This window comes from Dunckerocampus dactyliophorus, chromosome 1 (assembly GCF_027744805.1).
Source record: "Dunckerocampus dactyliophorus isolate RoL2022-P2 chromosome 1, RoL_Ddac_1.1, whole genome shotgun sequence".
In the NCBI taxonomy this organism is placed as follows: Eukaryota; Metazoa; Chordata; class Actinopteri; order Syngnathiformes; family Syngnathidae; genus Dunckerocampus; species Dunckerocampus dactyliophorus.
The window spans coordinates 30,458,063-30,482,011 of NC_072819.1; the positions used below are offsets into that span (position 1 = coordinate 30,458,063).

A 23,949-nucleotide genomic window follows, 5' to 3' on the forward strand; every position below is an offset into this window, starting at 1 on the left:
ATGTAAATAATTTTTATTTGTTTTATTTTTAAAAAGTCCTCTCATCAAAACAGTAGATGGATGAAATAATTATTCTGTGAGCATTAGATGAATAAATAAACACATTTTCTGACAAAAAGAAAATTGTGGCATATTGTTTCTGCTTATGACAATGATTTAATGTAAAAAAAAAAAAAACCACAGCTATTTTTCTTTTTTGTCTCCGGATGATAGACAGTATCACAAACAATCGATACACGAAACATGTTGCAGTACTCATTTGGATCCCTAATGAATAGAACCATTAGTTTGATACAGCATGATTAATGTTGGTATTGTGTGGCTACTCCACTAAACTACAAAAAAGATGGATGACCATCTGTTCATTCTCCAGTTTGCACGACAGCCAAAAGGAGCGTATAAATCTTCTTAATTAAACAATGTGCGGGACTGCCCTGAATCCATTATCATCTATGGTAATATTGTATGATTGATTGGTTTTTGATTGTGCTGTCATTTATTTATACATGCATATATGCTCATGTGATGGCGGCACGCATATGACAACATACTCAAAAGTGTAACTTTGGCTTTAATATTTTATAAAAGTGCACGGCTAAGTTAACACTTATTTTTTTTAAATGTTACATTTTGTTACTTGCAAATGAAATGAATTACATAAAAATAAAAACTTCATAATAATGATAGTTTTATATTGTCAATCATAATCATAATCTTGGATTTGTGTGTGAATTGATTATTGATTATAAATTATGCCCTTGAATATAACTGTTCATTAAAGTAACATGGTGTCACGCTGGATGCTTTTCAAAGATATAGATGATCCAATAAGATATTTTAGACTAATCCAACTATTATTATCAGTGGTGGGGCTACACGGTGGACAGAGGTGGCCATGGCCACCCCTGGTCACTCTCCGGGCACTCCACTGGCCATCTAGACATTTCAGGTATCAACTTATTGCCACCCCTATTTGAGTAATGGTCTCAACTTGGCCACCCCAATGAAGAATCGCTGGCTCCGCCATTGATTATTATATGGATTTGGCTCTTGCAAAACACAACATGGGCTTCCGTTTGTTCCACTGTTTCAAGATTCTGATGTATCCATTTTACTGAAAACTAATTGGACTGTTGCACACATGTCATAACATTTATCATATTTTACAGTATATGATGGAAGTGGAAATCCAAATAATTAATATTTGTACATGACCCCTAGATTCAATATTCACGGTTGATGAGCATAATTGGCTTTAATGTGTGTACATACAGTATCAGCATTTTTACATCACAGTTACATTGCATCATTTGTCTATCTGTGTCCAGAACAGGTCCCACACAGTCAAGCAGATGAATGATTAATAATTCAAATGCAGTTTAGAATTCAAACATGTTTAAAGCCTTTAAAAAAAAAAAAAAGAGGTCAGTATATTTTACGATTGATGAACATTGTAGTACTGTTACTTCAGTTTTACAGCACATTAAAATTGAAAATGCCACTGTCTTGTATGAGTCATGCATTTAGGGGATGTCCATGTTTCCATTAGAAGCGTGGGAGCTGTGTCTCTCTAATTCACACCCAGGTCTGTCATTGACATTTTCTTTGCACTCGTCGTCTCGATCCTCCGCACCGGATATCCTTCTGAGACGCAGTCCTGGGTCTCTCTGGGTTGGAATCTGGAAAGATGACAAGGAGCTTCCCAAGAAAGATCTTTTTTCTAGAGACAAGGACACAGAATGCAACGTTTATAACCTCGGCATGAAATAATGACACTCTAAGGTGAGTAAAAATGTACATATACGGCGATGTGTAGTGACATAATTTATCTTGCAAATGATACACAAAACATTCCTTTCTTCCGATGGTCATCCAACAAGGCAACACAGTTGTTTATCAAACTACAACATATCCAGATTTATTTATCCAGAAAACAAATATATTAATAACTACGAAAAAATACATCCATTTTCTATACGGCTGGTCCTCACTAGGTTTGCAGGTATGCTGGAGCCCATCCTATCTCACTGGCGGGGTACACACTGGACTGGTCACACATTTTCCATCCATCCATTTTCTATACTGCTTCTCCTCTTTAGGGTCGCGGGGGCATGCCTATCCCAGCTGACTTCGGGCATGAGGCGGGGGTACACCCTGGACTGGTCGCCAGCCAATCGCAGGGCACATGTAGACAAACAACCATTCACACTCACATTCATACCTATGGACAATTTAGAGTCACCAATTAACCTAACATGCATGTTTTTGGAATGTGGGAGGAAACCGGAGTACCCGGAGAAAACCCACGCACACACGAGGAGAACATGCAAACGCCACACAGAAATGCCCAAGGGAGAATCGAACCCAGGTCTTCCCGATCTCCAGATTGCATTACATGCTGAAATGCATTGTGGGAAACCTACCGCCAGGTCCAATGGGTCGCATCAGTCTGTTCATCTGGACATTCCAGTGTTTCACGTTGGTGCTCGCTTGTCGAAGTTTCCTTTGGGCAGCCTATCAGAGGGTCAAAGTTGAAATGTATTTTCATTATTTTTAACTGTACTTACCAGTTTTTGTACATTGTAAATGCTTAAAGTATAAACTTCGCAAAATCATTTTTGTAATTAACAACTGTAATTTTTTTTTTTTACATACATTTAAAAATATTTACAGTATGTTCAAAATCTAAAGCTAAATCATCTCTTGTTTGACACACAATTTCACACAACTCTGAACAGTAACATAAGCACGGATTGTAGTATTACACAACACAGGAGGTGTCCAGGCTGGTCCACTAAAATCACAAGTCACTCCAGTGAGTTATGTATATCAGTGAGAGAGAAACCAGTCTTATCCCTACATCATTACAAGCCAGGGTACTATGAAAATCATTTTCAATCTTTTATATTGCTTTAATGTTATTCTTGTTTAGCCAACTGCATTTTATTTATTGATTTATTTTTTGCTTACCACCACATCCTGGTCCACCCTGTGCCGGTTTGCCCGAACCTCCTCCAATTGCCTCTGCGCCTCCTCTAGGGCCCGTGACTTGGCCTCCATTTCCTGCTTCAACTCCTGCTTCTCCCTCTGTGTCTTCAGGATATATTCTTCCTGCTCCTCCTGTAGGTTCATCAGCGCCTTCATTTTCTCCTCTTCCTCAGCAAGTAAGCTGCACCCAGCAGAAAACATGCAAAATAATCTTTTTTCCTAGGGTACATGATTGAGAGTAAAGATAGAGCTCTGAGAAATTTCAGATAAGGGACTGATTCAGGTCTTTGTGTGTTATCACTGCATCATTGGCTGAGCACACAAACAGCGTCACAAAAGATTTGAATGATGGCCACTTCCTCTGTTAGCAGCTCCGCTTCCTCAGGAAGATAACGCAACATGAACTCCTGTCATCTTAACAAGCAAACATGTCAGCAGTGACAGTTTACACAAAATGGACAACTTTGTGTTGTACCAAGACGTCTGCTGACTGGCATTTTCAATGAATTCATAATTTTCTGTTTCAAAATGAATTGGGTTAAGGGTTTCTGCAGTCTATCAAATGAAACTTTACCCAGCTTGAGTGTAGCGGAAAGCCTCCTCATCCAGCCTGGCTTTAATCTCCTGCTGCAGCGCCTCCTCCAATCGTTTCTGCATCTCCTCCAGCTCGTGGATCCTCTTCCTCTGCCTTTCTGCTTCCTCCTCTTTTAGCGCCATCTCTGCCTGCATGCTGACTCGCGCCTTGAGACACAACCAATGCAAAGTCAGCTCTTTTTCACATATATTGTTTTAACCTCTACTCTCACCTCCTCAGCCTCACGCAGCTGGACCTCCAAGGCCTGCTGGAGCTGCTCATGCTGCTGCCTCCTCCTCTCTTCATCCTGCTCCAGAAGGATCTGGGCCTGCTTCTGTGCCTCCCTCAGGAGCTCCAGCTCCGCCAGCTTACGCTCACGTTCCTCCTGAAGAGCCCGCAGTCTCTGCAGCTCCTCCTCCTTGGCCTGCCTTCTCTTCTCACACTGCTCCCGCTGCTCACGCCTCTTCAGCTTCAAATCCTTGTGGAGGGACTTCTTCCCCTCCACATGCAGCCTGAAAGCTGTCTGAATGGCTGTGGGAAGATATGGTGTAAGTCTTTTTTTAACAACCTTAAGATTGACCATTTGATTTCTTCTGACCTGTTGTCCATTCTTGTCTCTGTTTGGTGTCTGAGGCACTCATCTCATAAGTTTTGGAGAAGGTTTTTAGACAAAACATACATCGTTTGCCATCACGGTCTGGTAGCACCTTTTAACAAGAGATACAACATTACTAATCATGCAAAACATTATGGCAGATATGATGTCCTATTGGTTATGGTTTCATTTATTTCCAGAGAGCTATCAAGGGTGAAAAACAAGCAATTGTGAATCTGACAGAAGACACAAAATCACTCAGAACCATTGCACAAACATAGCCAGTGCAACCATTTGGAAAGTCCTGAAGAAGAAAGAAACTGATGTATTAAGTAACAGACATCAAACAGTTAAACCAAAGAAAACATCGGAAGGTGATGACAGTAACATTCTGAGAGCTGTAAAGAAAGACCCTAAAACATATGTGTTAAAATGAGGCTCGCACTGCAATTTTGTCCAGCAAAAAACATTGAGGTGACCCACATTGCGGACATCAAACAATAGTGCTGGAATCTGTACAAAACAACACCTTAAAGAGGCATAAGACCGTCAAAAGTGATCATTTTAAATACATGAAAGCATGCTAGGAAACGGGTAATCTGTCCATTACACAGTTTACAAGGAATTGTAACCTTCCTAGTCACACATCTCACAGACTGTGATGTTTTTGTGTTGATATCAAATATTGTATACCTTTTGCCCGGATGTTGAGAGGATGACAAGAAGGTGGTCGATCGACCACAATCAACGGGGAGTGTCCAGTTCGACGCGCAACCTAAAGTGGGCTTTGAGTTTTGGCCCTCTGTGTGATTGCGTTTGACACCTCTGCCCTAAAACAACTCTAAGTGACATCCGCAACAACCTGCATAGGACAGGAGTGAATGTATCACTATCTACTATCTACTAAGACTTCATGAACAAAAGTTACACCAGAAGATGCAATCCACTAATTCGCAAGAAGAATAGGAAGGCCAGGCTGGAATTTGCCAAAAACTACACAGACGAGCCTAAAAAATTCAAAAGAGACAAAAGTTTTATGGACTGATGAATTTCTGAGGCTCATCTCTGTACTTTTTTTTGGCTAATTTCAGCCTGGCCTTCCTATTTTCTTGGTAATGAGTGGACTGCATCTTCTGATGTAGTCATTATACTTTTGTTCCGAAGCCTTCAGAACAGTAGGCTGCCTCTAAAATGATTAGGAATGAAACAAGTAATTTGAGTACCTCGATTACAAAAAAATCAAGGATTTTTTTTCTGCGTTGAGGAATCGTAACGTGTTTACGCAGGGCTGTCAACTTGTGAGAAAACCTTGGAGTGAGACTTCATGGTGTGCGGGGCGAATGTATGGTCGGCCCAGTCCACCACGCAGCCAATACTCACTGCAAGTTCAGTGCTGGTTATTGCTTGCCCAATCAAAGAGCTGCCCTCCTTTAACCAAGCGAAAGTGCGTCTCACCATCTCCCCAGTGAGCAAGGGGCTGTACTTACACAAAATTTTGATGTCAAGTAGGGAGATACAAAAATTGCGGCCCGTGGGCCGCAGGATACATGCGCTTAAATCCTTCAATTCCATCAGTCTGTTGTCAATCTTGGAAGTGAGGCGTTCCAAGGTGATATCATAAATTTGTCTATACCAGGGAATCTATTCATAGAATGCTCTCAGCAGACTGAAATGTGAGTAAAGTTGGACAGACATGCCTTGACATACTGTATATAGTCAAAGACTCACACATGTACTGTATGTTTATCCATGCCACAAATAGTGGACTGTTCGTCAAGTTGATGTACACCTGTTTCACGGAAAGTATAAGAAATAATTAACTTAAAAGGGACCGTATGCAACCGGTTACATTTGAATGTGCTGCTAGCATTACATTCTTCTAGGCCTGTCATGATAATAAATCTATTAATTGCACAATAAATAAAAATGAAGTCGATAATGTTGCTGGCCTTGATATATTGACATGTGCATGCATGTTTGTTTTCCGCCTCGCTCGCTGCCAAACGGTCTGGACGCCAAGAAATTTCAGTCTGTGCATCTGTCTCATACCTGGGTGCGCTGGTTGTACGCCGTAATGAGCAGAATGAGTGGACACTCCTATCAGCCATTCAGTCTCTTTGTCCCTGTGGGGATTGGTGGGGCGCTAGCAAGTGTGCACCCGCTGGCTGTGTGTGTCGTGTGCTACAAGATCGAATACTTTCTTCACGCCTGTTGTGTATAAAACACGATCTGATGTCAATTTCAGCCCGTTTGTGCATTGTCATTTTGTGACATGAAAAAGATTGTAATAAAGACGATGAAATAAATAATACCAAACGGTGGAACTTACATTTCAGCTGACGTGATTCGAAGTATAACACCTCATTGTGCACCAAACGCATTTTGCTGCATCCAAAAATTGTACTTTCAACTCCAACAAAACGTAACACCTCATTAAACGTAAATAGCCTATTCCACACACAACGTTGCTAAGAATCAAAGAATTGTACATGCAAATGAGCTAACGTCCGCATTGACACACAATGTGAATCTTCAGAGTATTTACGGGTTATTTCTTAGTTTTTTTTCGTCAATATCCAGACACTGAAAGTTGTGGATATTAAAATATTGATTGAGATTGATTGTGATTTTTGTGTACGTGCAATTTTTGCTCATTTTTGCTACTTTTTCATACAGGGCCATGTAGGTTTGGATTTTTTTCTCCCTTAAGTTTCATTTAAAAACTGCATTTTGTGTTCAGTTGTGTTGTCATTGACTTAAATTTGTTTGATGATCTGAAACATCTGAAGAAAAAATAAATAAATCAGGAAGGGGGCAAACACTTTTTCACACCACTGTATATTCTCTAGGTTTATGGTAGAAGGTAGATCTTTGGGACTTGGTCATTTTAGAAGTAGCTGGCAGGCTGAAAACATGTGAGCACCCCTGATTTATCCACTATCTGCTGGCAATGAAATACTTAAACAAACCCCCAAAAAATCTCTGATAAAATGTTGTTTTTCTTCTTACTAGTGTCCAGTTCACGGTCCTGCGCTCCATGCATGTTATGCCATGCTGTTGTGCCATCCTCTTAAGTACTGCAGTACATTATACATTGAAGATAGTCAGTAACATCACTTGTTTGCATATTTGAATTTTTGCAACCAACCAATCAACTCCCTCCCTCCATCTTTCACACAACATACTGTAGCTCTGCCATCCTCCTCAACATCCAGTCTTGATTACTATTCTACCACTGACGCTACAATAAAAACTGGACATCCTCCGTATATCACATCACTCCCATAAGTTAGAAACTTCACTGGCTTTGTGTAAAATAACACTGATTCCTTCTCCTCTCCACAACCTAGGACCGCAACCTCTCTGCTCCTGAAAGGTATCTATACATACAGTAAAATGTATTATGATTATTATTGGGTCACCACCCTTTAGATTGGGAGCCAAGTTTATTGTCTTATGTGGAAAACATGCGCAAAAAGTAATGGTATTGAAAGATAGTTTACCTCCACACAGCAGTTCCCATCCAGAGTGATTTTGCCCTGGCACTCCTTGCGGTCTTCCCCAGTGTAGTAGGACAAGTTGCTCGGTCTCAGCGTGAACCAGCGCTCCTTCCAGTTTCTCCTAAGTTGGCCTTTCTTCCACAGATAACCCTGCATTCACCCCAAACAACACACACACACATATGCTGTCAGGACACAAAGTAGAACCTGTCAGGAAGTGCTCCACACACTTGTGACAGTAGTTTGGTCTCCTACCTCTTTGAGGACATCGCCAACTATCTCCCTGTATACTTCCTCTATGGCCATGCTGACGGCACCCTTATCGATTCCTCGGGCTATCTTTCCTGTATTCATCATATCCAGAAAAAGCCAGACCGTGATACCTTTCTGTTGCACTGCATCTTGGGAGAAGAAGTCCTCCAGTTCAACACAGTTGAGCTCAGTGCTCATTGCTGAGCAGATCTTCTTCAGTAGGTACTCCACCTGAGGTAATGGTATTAAAAGATAGATTAAATATGATTAAGTTCATCATTAGGACTATTTCTTTATTTTTGTGCAGTCGTCTATCAGGAGTTTTCACAGTTCAAGATGACACCACCACACTTCAAGGGAAGCATAGCAGCTTGAAAAAAATAAAGGAAAACATTTATTTTCCCCAACTCTGCTGAGCTGATTTTGTGTCATTAATTGTTCTTCAGTTCCTACATTGAAACAGTAAACAGTCTTGAGCAAAAATCGCCAAAAAATATGCATCAGAAAATCATATTTTCAGGGCGGAGGGGTGGCCCCAGCCGAATGTTCTTTACGGGCAGGCTCGCTGTGCCACACTTTGAAACTTCAGGACTTACAGTATACTGTACGTCACTGTCACTTGCTATTGCTATAAAACTCTACATGAAATACAAAACAAATCAGGAGTAGGGTTGTTAATAATTCCAGTTAATTCACAGTTTCAAATGCAACATTTAATGTATTTTCCTTCACTCAACAAAAATATGAACGCAGCACTTTTGTTTTTGCATTTTTTCAATTTTTCATGGGCTGAGCTCAATGATGTAACATGTTTTTATGTACACAGAAGGCCTATTTCTCTCAAATATTGCTCACAAATCTGTCATAAACTGCACATTTTGGAGTGGCTTGTTATTCTAAGACACTAAGACACACTTGTACAATAATCATGCTGTCTAATGAGCGCTTTGAGATACCACATCTGTTAGGTGTATGAAATATGAATTATAAGTGGCCATTAACACAGATCCAGACAGATTTGTGAATAATGTTTGACAAATAGGCCTTTTGTGTACGTAGAAAATGTTTTAGAGCAGGGATCACCAACGTGGTGCCCGCGGGCACCAGGTAGCCCCCCACGTGAGGTGCCCGCAAGCCTGCTTTTCATTCAGGTTTTCAGTTAATAATGAAAGAACAGTAGAAAGAAATGCATTCTGAAATACAAAATGTGAGGTGTGGACACCAGCATTTTGTTAATGTTCTGGTAAAAAAAATCATATTCAATTTGTTTGGGTTTAAAATAAGTTTTGAAAAAAAATGTTACAAAAATGAGTAGCTCTTGGCCATTTTCATTTTGTAAAAGTAGCTCTCACAAGGAAAAACGTCGGTGACCCCTGTTTTAGAGCTTTGAGTTCAGCTGATCAAAAATGGGAGCAAAAACAACAGTGTACCACCGTACACCTTCAACTACAATTTCTTGACACTTGGTTTATTTCATAGAGCATAAATGAGCTGTATAATGTATGACGTCATCATGAAAGAAACTACCAGTAGTTTGCCCTTTAAATGTAGGTCGTTTCTTGGAAGCGTCTGAGTAAAATACATGACAGGAAACCAAAACACGAGCTTTCAAGTGAAACAGGAGCCCAAATTGCAGCATAAAAAGAGCCTGTGTCCCATGACGGCAAGAAACAAGATTTCAGTCAGGGAGTAATAGTTAGTGGTTGTAAATGATCTTGTGACATGTTTATTTTACAGATTACCACCTTCTTTTTTAAACAAACAAGACAAACAGTATAACCTAAGACATCCATGTGGCTCAATTCAGTCAACTCACATTTCAAAATTCCAGATTTGCCTGCATGACTTCAGTGACTCTTAAATCGTCATATGGTATGAATTCACTTTGTGTTACATTTGTGAATGAAAGCTTCTATACACGCATTGATTGATTAGTTAAGAGCTCACAAATATAAACAAAGTTTTTCCGTGCATCTACAAGGTTAGGTAATGGATGAGCTTGGTGTCAAAACAAAGGGCAGACCTAGATGGTTACTGTTGGTGGTAAAGTGTACATATTTACGCTACTGGGTAAGTGGAAACAAAGATGAATGATGAAGGTTTTATGTTTTTTTATGGAATTATTCATAACATCTCTTGGTCTTGGACTGTTCACTTGTTTTTAACGTTTGCACATTTAAGTGCTTTTGGTTTTAATTGTCTTCTATGTTTCTAAAATTGGTTTGAACTGCCATTTGTCAGGTTACGTGGACTACGTATACTGTATTGCGTGTATGTGTATATTGATTATGGTATGGATTACTATGGACGTAGCTGTCAAGCTTAAGAGATAACGCATAAGATAGGTCAGTCAACAACCACACAAACAACTTGAGATGTAACTATTTATATCAGGGCGGTCCAAACTTTTTCCAGCGAGGGCCACATAATGAAAAATGAAAGAATGTAAGGGCCACTTTGATATTTTGTAAACCAACAGATGTAAATATGCAAAGAAGTTATATATCAAGAAAAAAACTGCATCTCAGCTTTGTGATATAGGTGAAAAAGACTATTATTTGTATGAACTTTGGTCTTTGCTCAATTTTTTTGCAGTCAATTTAATAAATAAATAATTTATTAAATAATTGATTAAATAATTTAATAAAATAAATATTATGTTTTTCCCCAAATAAATTTTCCAAAAATTACAACTTTATTTTGTTTTGTTTGTTGCTCACAATATTATGACTTAAAAAAAATAACATTTAAAAAAAAGTACATTTTTTTCTTTAATATTTCAACTCTATGCTACTAAAATGACATCATCCAATCTCATAATATTTTATTTTTGTAAAACTGTGGCTTTTGTCTTGTTAGAATACAACTTCATTCTCATAATATTTTTATTCTCATAACATTATAACTTTGTCTGCTACCTAATTTTTATTACAACTTTTAATTAAATAATATAATTACAACTTATAATATAATTACAACTACTAGCTTTTCCCCAACCTCATTTTCCAAAAATGACAACTTCATTTTGTTTTGTTTGTTTTTCTCTAATATTTCTACTTTGTACTTTTTTAGTTTTGTTGTTACTGTAAATTATATTTTAGAATGTGCCGCGGCCAATAAAAAAACAGCCACAGGCCGCAAAATGGACACACCTGACTTATATGCATGATCATTGTTATGATTATTGAACTGTACTGCATTATGCAACAATTTGCATTCTGCCATTTCTAATATTTCCTTCTAATGCAGCTCAGTACAGTACGCACCATGTATTATTATTATTATGTTTTATGACAGCAAAACTTTGCAGGCTAAGTAAAATTCAAGTTCTTCCACTTCAATTTTGTATCGGATTGCGATTGGCTGGCGATCAGTCCAGGGAATACCCCGCCTCTCGCCCAAAGTCAGCTGGGTAGTCTCCAGCATAACCTTTAATTAGGGTAAGCGACATAGAAAATGGATGGATGAATGGATTTATACTCAGTGTTGGACCACATCGACTCCAACGAATGCTTCAAATGTAAAGTCCAACTTTAAGCCGTTCAACCTCATGAATCAGAGCTTCAGGACAAGATAAAATGTATATAAGATATGAATTCACTTAAATATCTATCTGCAGATGAAATTTCATTAAAATCTGAATCTGTGCGAAATATGTTTTTTTTTAACCCGGAATGACTACATGTCGTGTTTGCATTGTCCTATTTTCAATATGGATGCCTTGATTGTAAATATAAAAGCAAATAAAAGATGGATAATTTCGATATCATAACGAAATCATGCTAAAAAAAACATTGATTTTCTCAAATATGGAGTGGATGGTGGATTTTATACATAACTGTCATCGATGATAACTAGGTATTTCTTGTGGTTAGTGTGGGGTGAAAACGAATACACAGCGTGCTGTTGCGCTGCGGTGTGAGGTATATACATGAAAAATGTGACAGTTGATTTTTCTTCCCTGGACTTTTTGATTATGAAAAAAATGTAAATGGCTCCTCTGTAGACTTTTAAAACAAAATGTAACAGCCTAATTTATGATATATTTTGTAGTACGGTTTGTACTTGCCAAGGTCCATGGGTCGATCACAGCTTTTGTCTTGGCTCAGTGCCAAAGCAATGGGGACCAAAGGCACTATTTTCCCGTATAAAATCTGCTCTAACTTCTTTAATATTTGGGGTAGAGAACTGAATGAGGTATTAAATTAAAGTTCAACTCATGCTTTATCAGACAGAATTAATCACAGACTTGATTTTACACGGGCTTTATAACCATGGTTAGTAATTGGTTATTAGTTCTATGCCTAGTGTGTGGAGTTATGAAGTTATCTCATTTGTGAAATAGTCATCTGCGCTTCATGGTTAAGATTGTTGTCATTGATCGAATATTTTAGTGTTACAGCATTTATAAACATTCTGTTCCCCGTGTGATCATTTGTGATCATCATCATGGTTCGCAAAGATCCAGACACTCACATTGTTCATTCTTTAATATGATCCCATGACCACACCAAGAGACTAAGATGTCTGTGGACCATAAAATAAGTTATGGATACTGATGATTATTTTAATTTGGACGTTTTTAATTTTAAAAAAGTTAACTACTTTAACTACTCAACAACGCGCCCAAAAAAAATAAATAAACAGTTTATACCGTGTATTTACCGGTATTTACATCATACACATTATATAAAATGATATCATTAGAAGTTGCTGTATATGAATTGAATTGAATTGTATAGTACAGGTATACTAGTGATTATCATGTTAGCCACACAGGCAGGAGATCGGGAGGATCTGGGTTCAAACCTCTGCTTGGGCATCTCTGTGTGGAGTTTGCATGTTCTCCCCGTGCGTGCGTGGGTACATGCGTACATACATATGATCCACTTCCATCATGTTCTATTATATTATTTAAAAATGAATACAAATCTTTTCAATGAAGATATTTCAAAATAACACATTTTAGAGCTGTAATTATAATACCGTGAAATCGAGATATTTTTGTCCAAGGGTATCACACCGTCAGAATTGTATCGCGGATATACAGTAAGCAGTCAAAATTTGTTTTCTCCTGAGGGCGGCCGGACTCACTCTAAGAGATAGTGTGAGGCCATCCGGGAGGAGCTCAGGGTAGAACCGCTGCTCCTTCACATCAAGAGGCGATGCCTATTCGTGCCTACAGCATACTTCAGTCAGCATTCAAACACTCCAGCAGTGAACCAAACCACAAACACTAACACCTAACAGCTCGTTTATAACTCTAAAGAGAGTCAGTCCATTGTAAATGAATTAGTCAAGTTACAGAACAGACATTTTGTGTTTTTTTATATGGTTTTAACACATTTGTAGTATAGTTTCTTTGGTTTGGATGTGATTGTTTTTGGTGTTTCTGCAATATTTGGTGTCCCCACTGCCCTCAAATGGAAGTACAGATGTTAGACCAACCTCATCAGGGACCATAACCAAGGGGTACTTGTCCTCAGAAAGAAAGTTAAAAAGGCACCAAAGCCGAAATGCATCCTGCTCTGGCAGAACAGTGTTTGAACTTCTGTTTGGTTTGTAGTTTTTATTTGCTGTGAGGGTCCAACACAGCTCATCTACGTCTTCCTTGTTGAAGGAGCCTTGTACTACCTAAGAAAAACAAATTGTCAGAACAGCACCCTTGACTAGTGCACAATTAGCTTATAGTTTTAGAAAAGCACCTTATCCAGGATGTATTTGTTGAGGTAGGGCATGTAACCCTGACTGGAGACTGGGCCATCGTCGTCATCCCTGAAGTGCTCCTCCAAAGCAACCGGGTCATGTGGGATACACAAAACAGTGCAGAGGTTGTGCGATAACACCTGAAAAATCACAGTGTTGACTAATTTAAACTGGTGTAGGGGCACATTTGAATACAAATAAATAATAAATAAATTGCATTGACGTGAAATAATTTCATGGAAAAAAACATATAAGCAGAGGTGGAAAAAGTACTAATACATTCTAATGAAATAAAGAAACTACAAACATACAAAACATACACTACATACATACAATGCAAGTAAAAACAACCTTAAAAATACTCAAGTACAGTAAAATAACTGTATCACTTTCCACCTCTGCGATTAGGAACAAGTGAGGTTGTGTGGGCGGTGAAAGTCTATAGAAAAAGATTTGTTTGTTCCAAAATGTAAAAAAAAAAGAAAAAAGAACACAGTATAAAGTGTCCATGAGTATTTGCAACTGTATGTCATATGTGCAAAACGTGTGCTAATAGCTGCACGGGTGCCAAAGATATTTTTGTAAACCTGAATACCTGACACAAATTTCTGCTAGTGCCTTCAACCTTGAGAGTATTGTGAGACACAATGTCTCTGCATGAAGAGCCATAACCACATCCTGTCTCATGTCTCCGTTCTACTGAAACATCTGTTGCATGCTATGGAGGCCACATGCACAGCACAACAACTTTGTGCGCGCTGCATGCATAAGGAGGATAAGCCCAGTCATGGGGCTGACTCTCGGCAAGCCAAGGGGGCGCAGGCGGTATATAGCAGCAACATGGAGGTGGCTGGAATGGACAAGTGACATAACCATGACATCAACAAAAACACAGAGGCTGCATTGAAACCACTTTCACAATCACCAACATGTTTCAATGTTGTCTCTGCTCTCACTGTAACAATGTCCTTTTGACAGACACAGGGCTCATGTTGTTTACACTCAATTCAACAGGCTGTTCTCTGATCAGGTTCAGTACCACAGGGACCTCTTTGCACTGCACACTGGCATTGAGGCTCACTCAAGAAGCACAGCTTGGAGATGAGGGCTCCCTCATTCTTATTCTGAACTGAAAACAAACTGAATTTGTGCCCTCTTCACTAATCTCCACGAATCACATGAACTTCCATCCATCTATTTTCTATGCCGCTTCTCCTCATCATTGAGCAATTTTGTTTCATGAGAAATGTCCATCTGCCTCAAAGTAACCCCACACACTGCAGTATGATCACAGGGAGGAAATGGAGCTTTTTAAAGTGAGAGCTTCCTCCGGTGTCATCTCTGAAGTAAAAGATACTATTTCCACTCACCTTGAGCTGAGACTTGGACACCTTTCCACTTCTTTCCAGATCCAGTGCCATGAAGGCGTACCAGATGGACTTGAGCAGCTCTGACCGCAAGTCCATGTCTGCATCAGTGTCACTATTTTGTGGTTTCCTCAAATGTTTCTTCTTCCTCCCTCTACTCTTGTCACTGCCTCTGAGTGATAGGCAGACACCCCCACTGTGATGATGCTGTCACACAGGCTAAAGGATTTATCGCCTCTTGATTGCAGCATCACCTAGTGGGCATTTGCAGAGGCGGTGGGCGAGACAAAAACAAAACCCCCCCAAAATGGTATCGATTTGTTCAGTATCGCCAATACAATAGATCGTTGAATGCTTTTGTGATTTTTGCCCTTAATTTGTTGATCACTATTGTAATGTAATCAAAATAAAACACAACAAAAATATTTGTATCGGCACACTTTTATTTAAAACAATTTAACAACATCTAATACAACAATATAATACAATGTAATAATATAAACAAAAAAATAAATTTTGTAATTTGTTCTTTTCTATTACATATTATTATTGGAGCAAAATTAAGTCAATAGTGCAAAATAAGAAAACAAAATCACACACCCTCCGCTATTATTCAAATCCCTGCTGCACTGATTGTAAACAATATGACAATGTATAAATACTATTTATACAATTTATTTAAACAACACAAAAAACAGATATTGCTGAAAATAAACATAGAAGAGAAGTGAAAAAAATATCGACGTTATTACGCTTGGATTGATCCGACACTCCTTGGTATCGCTAATACCGATATTTCGCTCGATCCGCCCACTTCCAATTTGAAGAACTGTGCAGTACTTTTAAGAGAGTTTGACCACGTGCTTCTTTGTTGTTGCATACTTTGTGTGGCGCTACGTATGTCATGAAAGTACATCTACGCTGACCTTAAAAGAAAAATTGTTTCGAAGACCATTTTAGTTATTATTTAAGGTGTCCAAATAATTTAGCCAAAATATAAAAAAAACATTTCGATTCAGTATCATGTCCAAGATATGAACTATTGGCACGGTATAAATAATCACTAAAAATGTATTGTGTGTGTGTGTGTGTGTGTGTGTATTGTATGTTCAAAAAAGCGAGAAGGGGTAATAGAATCACATGGTTGAACCCCTTTCACTTCATTGCCATTGGGTTGTTAGAGTTGTTTATGAAATTCCATCGCTCATTGGCCCAAAGAAAAAGCAACCAAACAGCGGTTGCGCTGATTGGCTGATACAGTTTCCAATTGTGGCCAATGGCAAAGGGCGCTATCTACAAACGGCTGCTATTCCAGGAACTTCACCGTCAACTTTGCGGTGTGTCAGGACGTCTCAATAAGGTATTTAAATTGGTACTAACCCAATTAAAACAAAAATAATTGGCACGTCTCGGAGAAGAGACAAACCGTTTAGTGCCTGTAGTGTTTAGTATTTAGCCACCATGTAAATACCATCGATTGAGCGTCAAGCTAACTGCTGCGTTGCAACTACTGTATTTGGACGCTAACAACACCGTGGTTCGTGTACAGTTATCTTTATCAAATGTCTTGTCAGTGCACATTTAACTAATTGTAAAGATATAGCTAATGCGCGACTGTGCTTTACGTGCGAACATAAGGTAATACGAAGGTAACTTGAGCTGGGTGGTCTGGTCAAATTAAGTTGTTGTATCATACATTTATAATGCAGGCAAGTCATGCACTGTGATAACTCACCTTCACAGAATGTTTGGTGACTCAAATTTGGCTTGTTTATACCCACTCTAGTCGTTGTAATCCCATCTGATCGTAATGGATTCCTCTCCAGTTCTTCGTGTGCAGAGTCAGAATAAAATTCAAACTGGCTTTCCGAGGTAAGAAACCGTGTATGGCAAGGTAAGCAACAATACCACTACAGCGTGTAGCCATACAATATTTTTTCCCGTTTTGCAGTAGTGCTTGTCAATCTCCTAAACTGTTTTGTGTGTGCAGGCTCTCATGGTAGAAAATCTGTAGTCAAATTCTTTGCTGTACTTCTTAAGTAATAAACAGGATCAAGGTTAATCCAAGTGTGGCCCAGCCACTCTGAGAATTTCATATGATTGTGGCCTCCCCTACTCCCCTACTATTTCTATTCAGTTATAAAACCACTGTACCTAGACTTCTCAAATCTGGACTAGATTATGCCACAGACGCTACCCATTCATTATAACACAGTGTTTAATTTGTGAAACCTTTAGTCTATTTGTGGAAATGTCTATGTTTTTTTCGGCATCTGGACCACATTAGACCTGGTCCATTTTGAAATGAACTGTACCTAGAACTGTTAGATCTGGACTAGATTATGCCACAGACCCTGATCACAATAATAATAATAATAATAATGAGAAACACAGTTTCTGATTTGTGAAGCCTTTTTGCTATTGGGGAGAAAGGCAGTAAAGGCACATTTTTCTGTTTTTCCAGAAGACCTGGTCAAGTATGAATTAAATTCAAAATTTTGGGTTTGCCGCTTGTCACTGAAGGGTGATCGTGGGTCTTGCAGCCAAACCAGTCAAGCCCCCTCGAGCTAGAGGACACAAGGGGTTTTGCGTCGTGTAAACATAACGGCTTTTAAGATGTATCAGTTTTCCGTTATGCCATTATATTGAATATGCTAGGACTGTATACATTTTCCTTGTGCTTTATGTATGAATGACTCCTATGTACTATTTGCTGGCAATGTTGCTCAGCACGCTCTTTCAGATCATTTAATGCCTAATGTCATCATTTTGTTTTTCTTCTCAGGACAAACGATGAAAATAATAAAATGACAGTAGACCCTAAGAATTTCCAGCCTTTGCCAGTACTGCACCTTCCCAAGAAGGATTCTGAGAACCAAGATCCAGGAAGCTCAAAAAGGAGCAGACTTCCTGTGCTCATCAAGACTCCACGACCTGCGGCATCTAACTTCACTCAGTGGGAGGAAAAAGCTGTGAGTGTCACCTTCACATTTTTAGTTGTTTTATTTTTTCCTCTCTAACATTGTCATTTAAACTACAGGGGAAAGCCAAGAAGAAAAAGCCATGCACCAGGCCCGTGCCTTTCATCACGTCTAAGCACAACAAAGCAGTTGTTGTGGCTTCACAGCCAACAACTGTTTTACAGTCAAGAAGCGGCGCTTGCGGCATCCAGCTTGAAAACAATGTCCGTGTAAAAACCCAAAACAAAGCTGCGAAACCCTCTAAATGTTCAGCTGTGTTAAAAAGCGCAGTAGACTCAAACAAGGGGAAGCTCGCGTCTCATGGAATGGCTGGGGTTGCATCAGGACAGCTCGGGCATTCTGACACTTTTAATACTAAAAATGTCACACATCAAAGCAGTACCTCTTCGTGCTTATCTTCTTCAGTCAGTGTGGATGTCTGTTTGGATAGTATGACCCATCTCAGTCTCAAAGATCCAACCAAGATATGCCACTCAAGCCAGAACATGCAGAATTACCTCTCAAACGACCCATCTGGTAAGTTCACCTGTACACATCAGATGAAAATTTGTGAATCCTGTTTGTACTTTGCAACAATTCCTAAGACTCTTTTTGCCTTTTTACGCTGTTTATCTGTGATAGTTTACTACAGAACAGTGGGTTCTCCAATGTTTTAACACAATCTATTACATTGCGTTGGTTGACGTAACCACTTGGAATGAAACTGAAATACAATATATCTCCTCACCGTTTTATCTGACAGACAAGTAGTGCCGAGGGATCAGGAAGATGTTTGCGGAGCAAAGCAGGTGTTTTATAATTTATGGCTGGATTTAATATGTATTGTCTGTCACATTTTGAGTAACGTAATGCTTTAGATCAGTGCTTCTCAAACTTTTCACAGTCACGTACCCCTTCAGACATCTGACGGGAAGTCATGTACCCCCTACTCCTGCAACGTAAACCACACAATGAAACATCTTGGATATATTATTAAATATATTATATATTATGACATTATATTTTTAAAAATCATGTATGTTATTGAACGGAACTGAACACATTGCTGAACACTGGCTACTAATTTAAAACAGGGTTTTAGAGGGGTAAGATACTGTATCTCCTGGCATGCTTGTCTTCTGTTTGAATTTATTTGAATGTGTATTGAGTATTTAAGTGGTGACAAGCTGTAGTAAGATGTGGTAAACTGTGATGTTTGTGCTCTTTTGCTGTACTGTCTGCAACAGCATGGAAATAATTAGTACAATGCAACTAATGTTAGACGTACACGGATTTGTAAATAATAAAAAAAAAAACGGCACATAACGTACAGGAATCAAAAAGGAAATGAATTCGATACGAGGCTTGTTACTGAGCCAAATGGACATATGAGCACATATAGCATGACATTATGCACCAAGCGAAAATGCACAGCAGCACAGAGCTAACATTACTCACCTCACCTCTGTGCAGTTACACCCAGCATTTACATTTGTGAACAAGGACGAGGTGAAAGGAAGAATAGGAAATACACATCTGTCTGTGCAGTGTGTGAGAAAGTCATACACATAGGTCTCAATCTGCACACAGTGTGTTCAAGGACCGCCGAACAAAGTGGCCGCAAAGCCTGAAGAAGACACATTATTCGTGAAAGCATAAATTTACTAGTGGTATGCATACCCCACCTTGGGAACCTAGGCCTTAGATGCACCTTGAGCTGACAAGATTTGCTGTTCAACCTCCAAGTTTGTTTGAATTTGGAGACTGATAAAAAAAAAAGGTTCATTTTAAATTGTAAACTTAGGATGCCTTTGACTGACATATTACAGTAATACGTTTGCTGACTGGATTGTTGGATTGTTTTTTTGGGTGTATCATGAACATTGGCATGATTTTCTGCTGTAGTTGTTGTTTATTAAAAAAAATGTTTTTCAGGCAAAGCTGAGAAATTCCAGCCCGATCACACTGCTTTGCTAAGTATTCTGCATAATGAGGGCGTGCGCGTGCAGCCATCTGCAACTCCACAATCTAAACCTTACCTAAACCTTGTGAGTTTGTGGATTACCGTTGACTCTTCTTAATAGTTGTGATCTTCTACAGTGTCTTCTAACTTTATTTACGTTTGTTTTCCTGATTATTTCTGCAGCCCCAGCGAGTGTCTGTTGCAAAGAGTCATCAAAAAGCTCCACCCGCCACAGGTCAGTGTTTACCCAACTCGGTGTGTTACCACCCAACATTAGGTCATACAAGAAATCATGTTGTTGTTTTTTTCAGTCAGTAAAACCCAGGACAGTTGTGGCTACAGATGCAACCACCACCAGTGTGTAGCTGTGGTTAGAATGAATAATGGGTTACAGTGTAAATCATTTTGGGTGTCTCGGAAAGTGTTGTGTTAATGCAAGCCATTATTATTATTATTATTATTATTATTATTATTCACTTCGAATCCAACAATCACAAAGCACTCGCTCTATATGTAGCAGAAAAAAATTCATATATGTGTTATACTAATTGTAAAATCAACCTGCTAGCCCATTTGTCTTACATTAAAATGAAGTTTAAATCACCAACATTGGGTTTTTTTTGGAGGGGGGTGGGCTGCCAAACAGCGCCCTCACCTGTGTGGTGTGCAGGATGAGATATTTAACCATTTTCTCATCATGCATATTTTTCTTACTACCCTTTTGTTTCCCCGCCCTGACACACTCATTGTCCATTGTTTTGTGTGTCCGTGCTACGTCGTGCTTGATTGGCTGTGAAGAGGCATGTGAGACAATGCACAACATCAGGTGCAGTGCAGGATGCAGTAGTACCTCGCATAACGTAAACCTCCTTTTACGTAAATTCCACTGAACGTAAAGAATTTATGTGAAGTTTTTGCATCGTATTACGTAAGAAATTCCATATAACGTAAAACGTCAAGTCGGTGCAAGTTCAGAAATTCGATTTAAATAGCTCGCGCGACAGAGAGAGGGAAACATGTTCCATGACTAACAGAGTACACTTGGTGACGCCTTCTGACGCTTCACGCTCTCATTGGCCGATTATCGGGGCACCGCCTACGCTCTCATCTCATTGGCTGATTATCGGGGCACCGCCTACGCTCTCATCTCATTGGCTGACTTATACAACACGTACGTGAGTTTGTGTGAGAGACAGGCTTCTCCCTTCAACCTCCTTCCTCTTCGTAGTCGCCCTTAAACTAGTTTGCGCGCATTGAAATCTATTCTTGAATATTTTGAAGGGCCAAAGGGGTGAGTTTGGGAAGATCTTGGAACGGATTAGGCTATTTACATATATTTTACGCTTCGTATAACGTGAAAACCCTATAACGTAAACGTTCTCGGAACGGATTATTTACGTTGTAGGGGCGTCTACTGTATATCATGTTTATGTTTGCTAATAGGGGACTATTGAAGGGGACAAATTATTGTACAGTATGGGATTGATCGTACAGAGGGTGAACATATCGGATAAATCAGATAATTATCGTATGTCTGGCCACGTTGCAAGGCAGCACACAACTGTGGTGCGTTCAAGGACTGTGGAACAAAGTGCGAAATCTCAACACTTGATGAAAAGCATTTTCAGGGAGTTATACAGGTACATGGACATTACTTCAAAAGCAGGCTTAAACATGTACAAATTGGGGGCTTTGTGGTACATGTTATTACCCGTATTTATAACTTGATACCAGCTTATGTCTTTTCTTTAGAAAAATATGCTTATTGTCGGACTGAAAAATTTGATATTTAAATTTGCGGCATCGTGAATGCTGAATCATGCTCTTAAATGGTCATGTGGCCAAAGAGAGCTACATTTCCTTCCCACTTTGTCATGCACTCCAAATCATTAATCATTCATTCATTCATTCATGTTCTATGCCGCTTGTTCTCAGTAGGCTCACTATCCAAGCTAACTTCGGGCGAGAGGCGGGGTACAACCTGGACTGGTGTAGCTATGGGCCATTTACAATCTCCAATTAATTGAACATGCATATTTTTGGAATGTGGGAGCAAGCCGGAGTACCCGGAGAAAACCTATGCATGGCAAGAACATGCAAACTCCACACACAGATACCCAGATCTTTCACATGTCCTGACTGCGTGGCCACTGTGCTGACCACTAGGCCACCGTGTGGCCCAAATCATTAATAAAATTTGGGATGTGATATGTGAGTTTTCAAATTTTGGTTACAGCCCTGACCTCTTTGCGGTTTAGGTAAATAAATACCTATAGTTTGAGCATTTATATTATGCTTAATGGCTAAAAATGAGTTATGTAGATCTAACTAGATGGATTGAGTAGCTTCACATTCACACAGCCATGTCTACAATGTATCCTGAGACAAACTGTCGGCTTGTTTCAGAAAGGTCAGTATAGTCTTTGTCTATGATCACATTTGTGAGGTGATCACATGCTGAAAGATCCACAAGCATGTATGTGAATTTGGTTTATTTGAGTTAAACTCTAATAAGTAAATGATTTTGACCTTTGTACACCAGTGAATGTTATTTCTGTTGTTCTGTGACTACATCAGTTAGGTCAGTGGCCTTCTCTCCTGACCCCAGTGCCCTGAGAAGCATCCTACAGAACGAGGGGGTGAAGGCTGCAGGACCTATGAGGGACACATCTCAAAACTCATCTGCTAGACACACTTCTATCTACACAGTATGTACACATTGGGTTTGTCTAATTCTGCTTTCATTCATTTTTAGCTAATTTAATTTCCCATGCAGGCACAAAGAGTTCCAGTTAGAAAAAATCAGACAGAGACTGATAAGGGAGCAGTAACGGGTAAGAAGAAGCCTAATTCACCCTCTTCTGCTTGTCATGATGTGTCATAATTATTTTTTGTTTTATTTGTCTTTGCTGCAATGCTCAAAGAGGCCGAGAACCTATGGACACCACAGAGAATTTGCAACACTAGACAACCTATATCTGCCAGGGTGTGTACAACTCTCTGTGCTCACATTCTGCCTTTCTAATATGTACTTTGTTTTCTTTTATGTCATGCCCCTTCAGAAATTTCACATAACCAGCTCTCTGAGGCTGAGGGGGCTATGACACCAAAACCCCCCACCAGGAAAGCTTGTCAATGTCCATTTGATGTAACCTTTGTTTAGCAGTACGAGAAAACAAAACCAAAAAACATTTTTAACTTCCACCCCAGCGAGCTTAAGTGTCATTTCTTCAAAATAAGCACGCTTCATGCTCTGATTTAGAGAAGTACTGTAACCCAATCCAATCCAATCCACTTTATTGATATAGCACATTTTATAAACACTGTTTCCAAAGTGCTGCACAGACTAGTAAAACAATAAATAATAAGTAAAAGTACAAATTACTACAGTAAAAACTAAAAGATCAAATAAAAACAAAGACGCTTAGAACAGTAAAATATTTGAAACAAGAAGTAAAAACAATAAAAGCAATAGATACAAGAAGTAGGTAAAAAAAAAATTTAATAAAAACTAAAATAAATAAAACCAATTAAAACTAAAATAAGAATAAAAGACACAGAGGACCACACGAGTCATGCAGAGTTAAAAGCCAGAGAATAAAAGTGTGTTTTAAGATAAGAGTTAAAGCTTTCAATTGTGGGGGCCGTTTTTACATGAGGGGGGAGAGTGTTCCACAACTTTGAGCCAACTATGGAAAAGGCCCGGTCTCCCCTGGTCTTAAGTCTCTTCTTGGGCACCACCAGTTGGAGCTGGCCTTCGGACCTCAATGTGCGCGCTGGAGTGTAAATTTGGACAAGGTCCGAGATGTACTGAGGGGCCAGCCCATTCAAAGCCTTAAAAACAAACAAGAAAATCTTAACATCAATTCTAAAACGCACAGGCAACCAGTGCAAGGAGGCTATAACCCCATAAAAAGGAAGCTACGATAACAATTTGACCATCCTGTGTCAAAATCAGAATGGTTCGGGATAAAATATGGGATGATAATCACGGATATACTATATCTATATCCAACAGTATTTTTTTTTCATATTTTCTTATCC

General features: G+C 39.2%; 2 protein-coding genes across 5 annotated transcripts in view; one reads left to right on the top strand and one right to left on the bottom strand.

Annotated features, from left to right (window-relative positions):
* Positions 1 to 1,179: 1,179 nt before the first annotated feature.
* On the bottom strand, positions 1,180 to 15,169 carry LOC129191388 (differentially expressed in FDCP 6 homolog). Its single transcript, XM_054794702.1, has 11 exons — positions 14,986 to 15,169; positions 13,615 to 13,755; positions 13,358 to 13,543; positions 7,913 to 8,140; positions 7,661 to 7,807; positions 4,161 to 4,269; positions 3,795 to 4,093; positions 3,563 to 3,729; positions 2,971 to 3,169; positions 2,424 to 2,514; positions 1,180 to 1,720 (listed from the first exon to the last, which is right to left on the bottom strand). The coding sequence occupies exons 1-11, from the start codon at positions 15,079 to 15,081 to the stop codon at positions 1,524 to 1,526; spliced, it is 1,860 nt and encodes a 619-aa protein (XP_054650677.1). The 5' UTR covers positions 15,082 to 15,169; the 3' UTR covers positions 1,180 to 1,523.
* A 1,079-nt stretch (positions 15,170 to 16,248) lies between these two features.
* Positions 16,249 to 23,949, top strand: part of troap (trophinin associated protein) — a 15,701-nt gene continuing 8,000 nt past the window's right edge. For 2 of the 4 annotated variants that reach the window (XM_054788987.1, XM_054788997.1), the window contains exons 1-9: positions 16,249 to 16,342; positions 16,769 to 16,854; positions 17,768 to 17,954; positions 18,023 to 18,479; positions 19,878 to 19,990; positions 20,089 to 20,140; positions 22,483 to 22,613; positions 22,682 to 22,739; positions 22,830 to 22,891. In XM_054788987.1, the coding sequence (XP_054644962.1) occupies positions 16,793 to 16,854; positions 17,768 to 17,954; positions 18,023 to 18,479; positions 19,878 to 19,990; positions 20,089 to 20,140; positions 22,483 to 22,613; positions 22,682 to 22,739; positions 22,830 to 22,891 (1,122 nt within the window). In that variant the 5' untranslated portion in view covers positions 16,249 to 16,342; positions 16,769 to 16,792. The remainder of the gene's footprint in view (positions 16,343 to 16,768; positions 16,855 to 17,767; positions 17,955 to 18,022; positions 18,480 to 19,877; positions 19,991 to 20,088; positions 20,141 to 22,482; positions 22,614 to 22,681; positions 22,740 to 22,829; positions 22,892 to 23,949) is intronic. The other 2 variants (XM_054789004.1, XM_054789012.1) reach the window with 2 other exon arrangements.

Bases quoted from the DNA above. Each gene is read 5' to 3' on its own strand.
- LOC129191388 (XM_054794702.1), bottom strand. From the start codon at position 15,081: ATGGACTTGCGGTCAGAGCTGCTCAAGTCCATCTGGTACGCCTTCATG. The intron at 13,756-14,985 runs GTGAGTGGAAAT...GTGATTTTTCAG, and splicing joins TGTCCAAGTCTCAGCTCAAG to GTGTTATCGCACAACCTCTG. The intron at 4,270-7,660 runs GTAAACTATCTT...TCTTGTTAAAAG, and splicing joins ATGGGAACTGCTGTGTGGAG to GTGCTACCAGACCGTGATGG.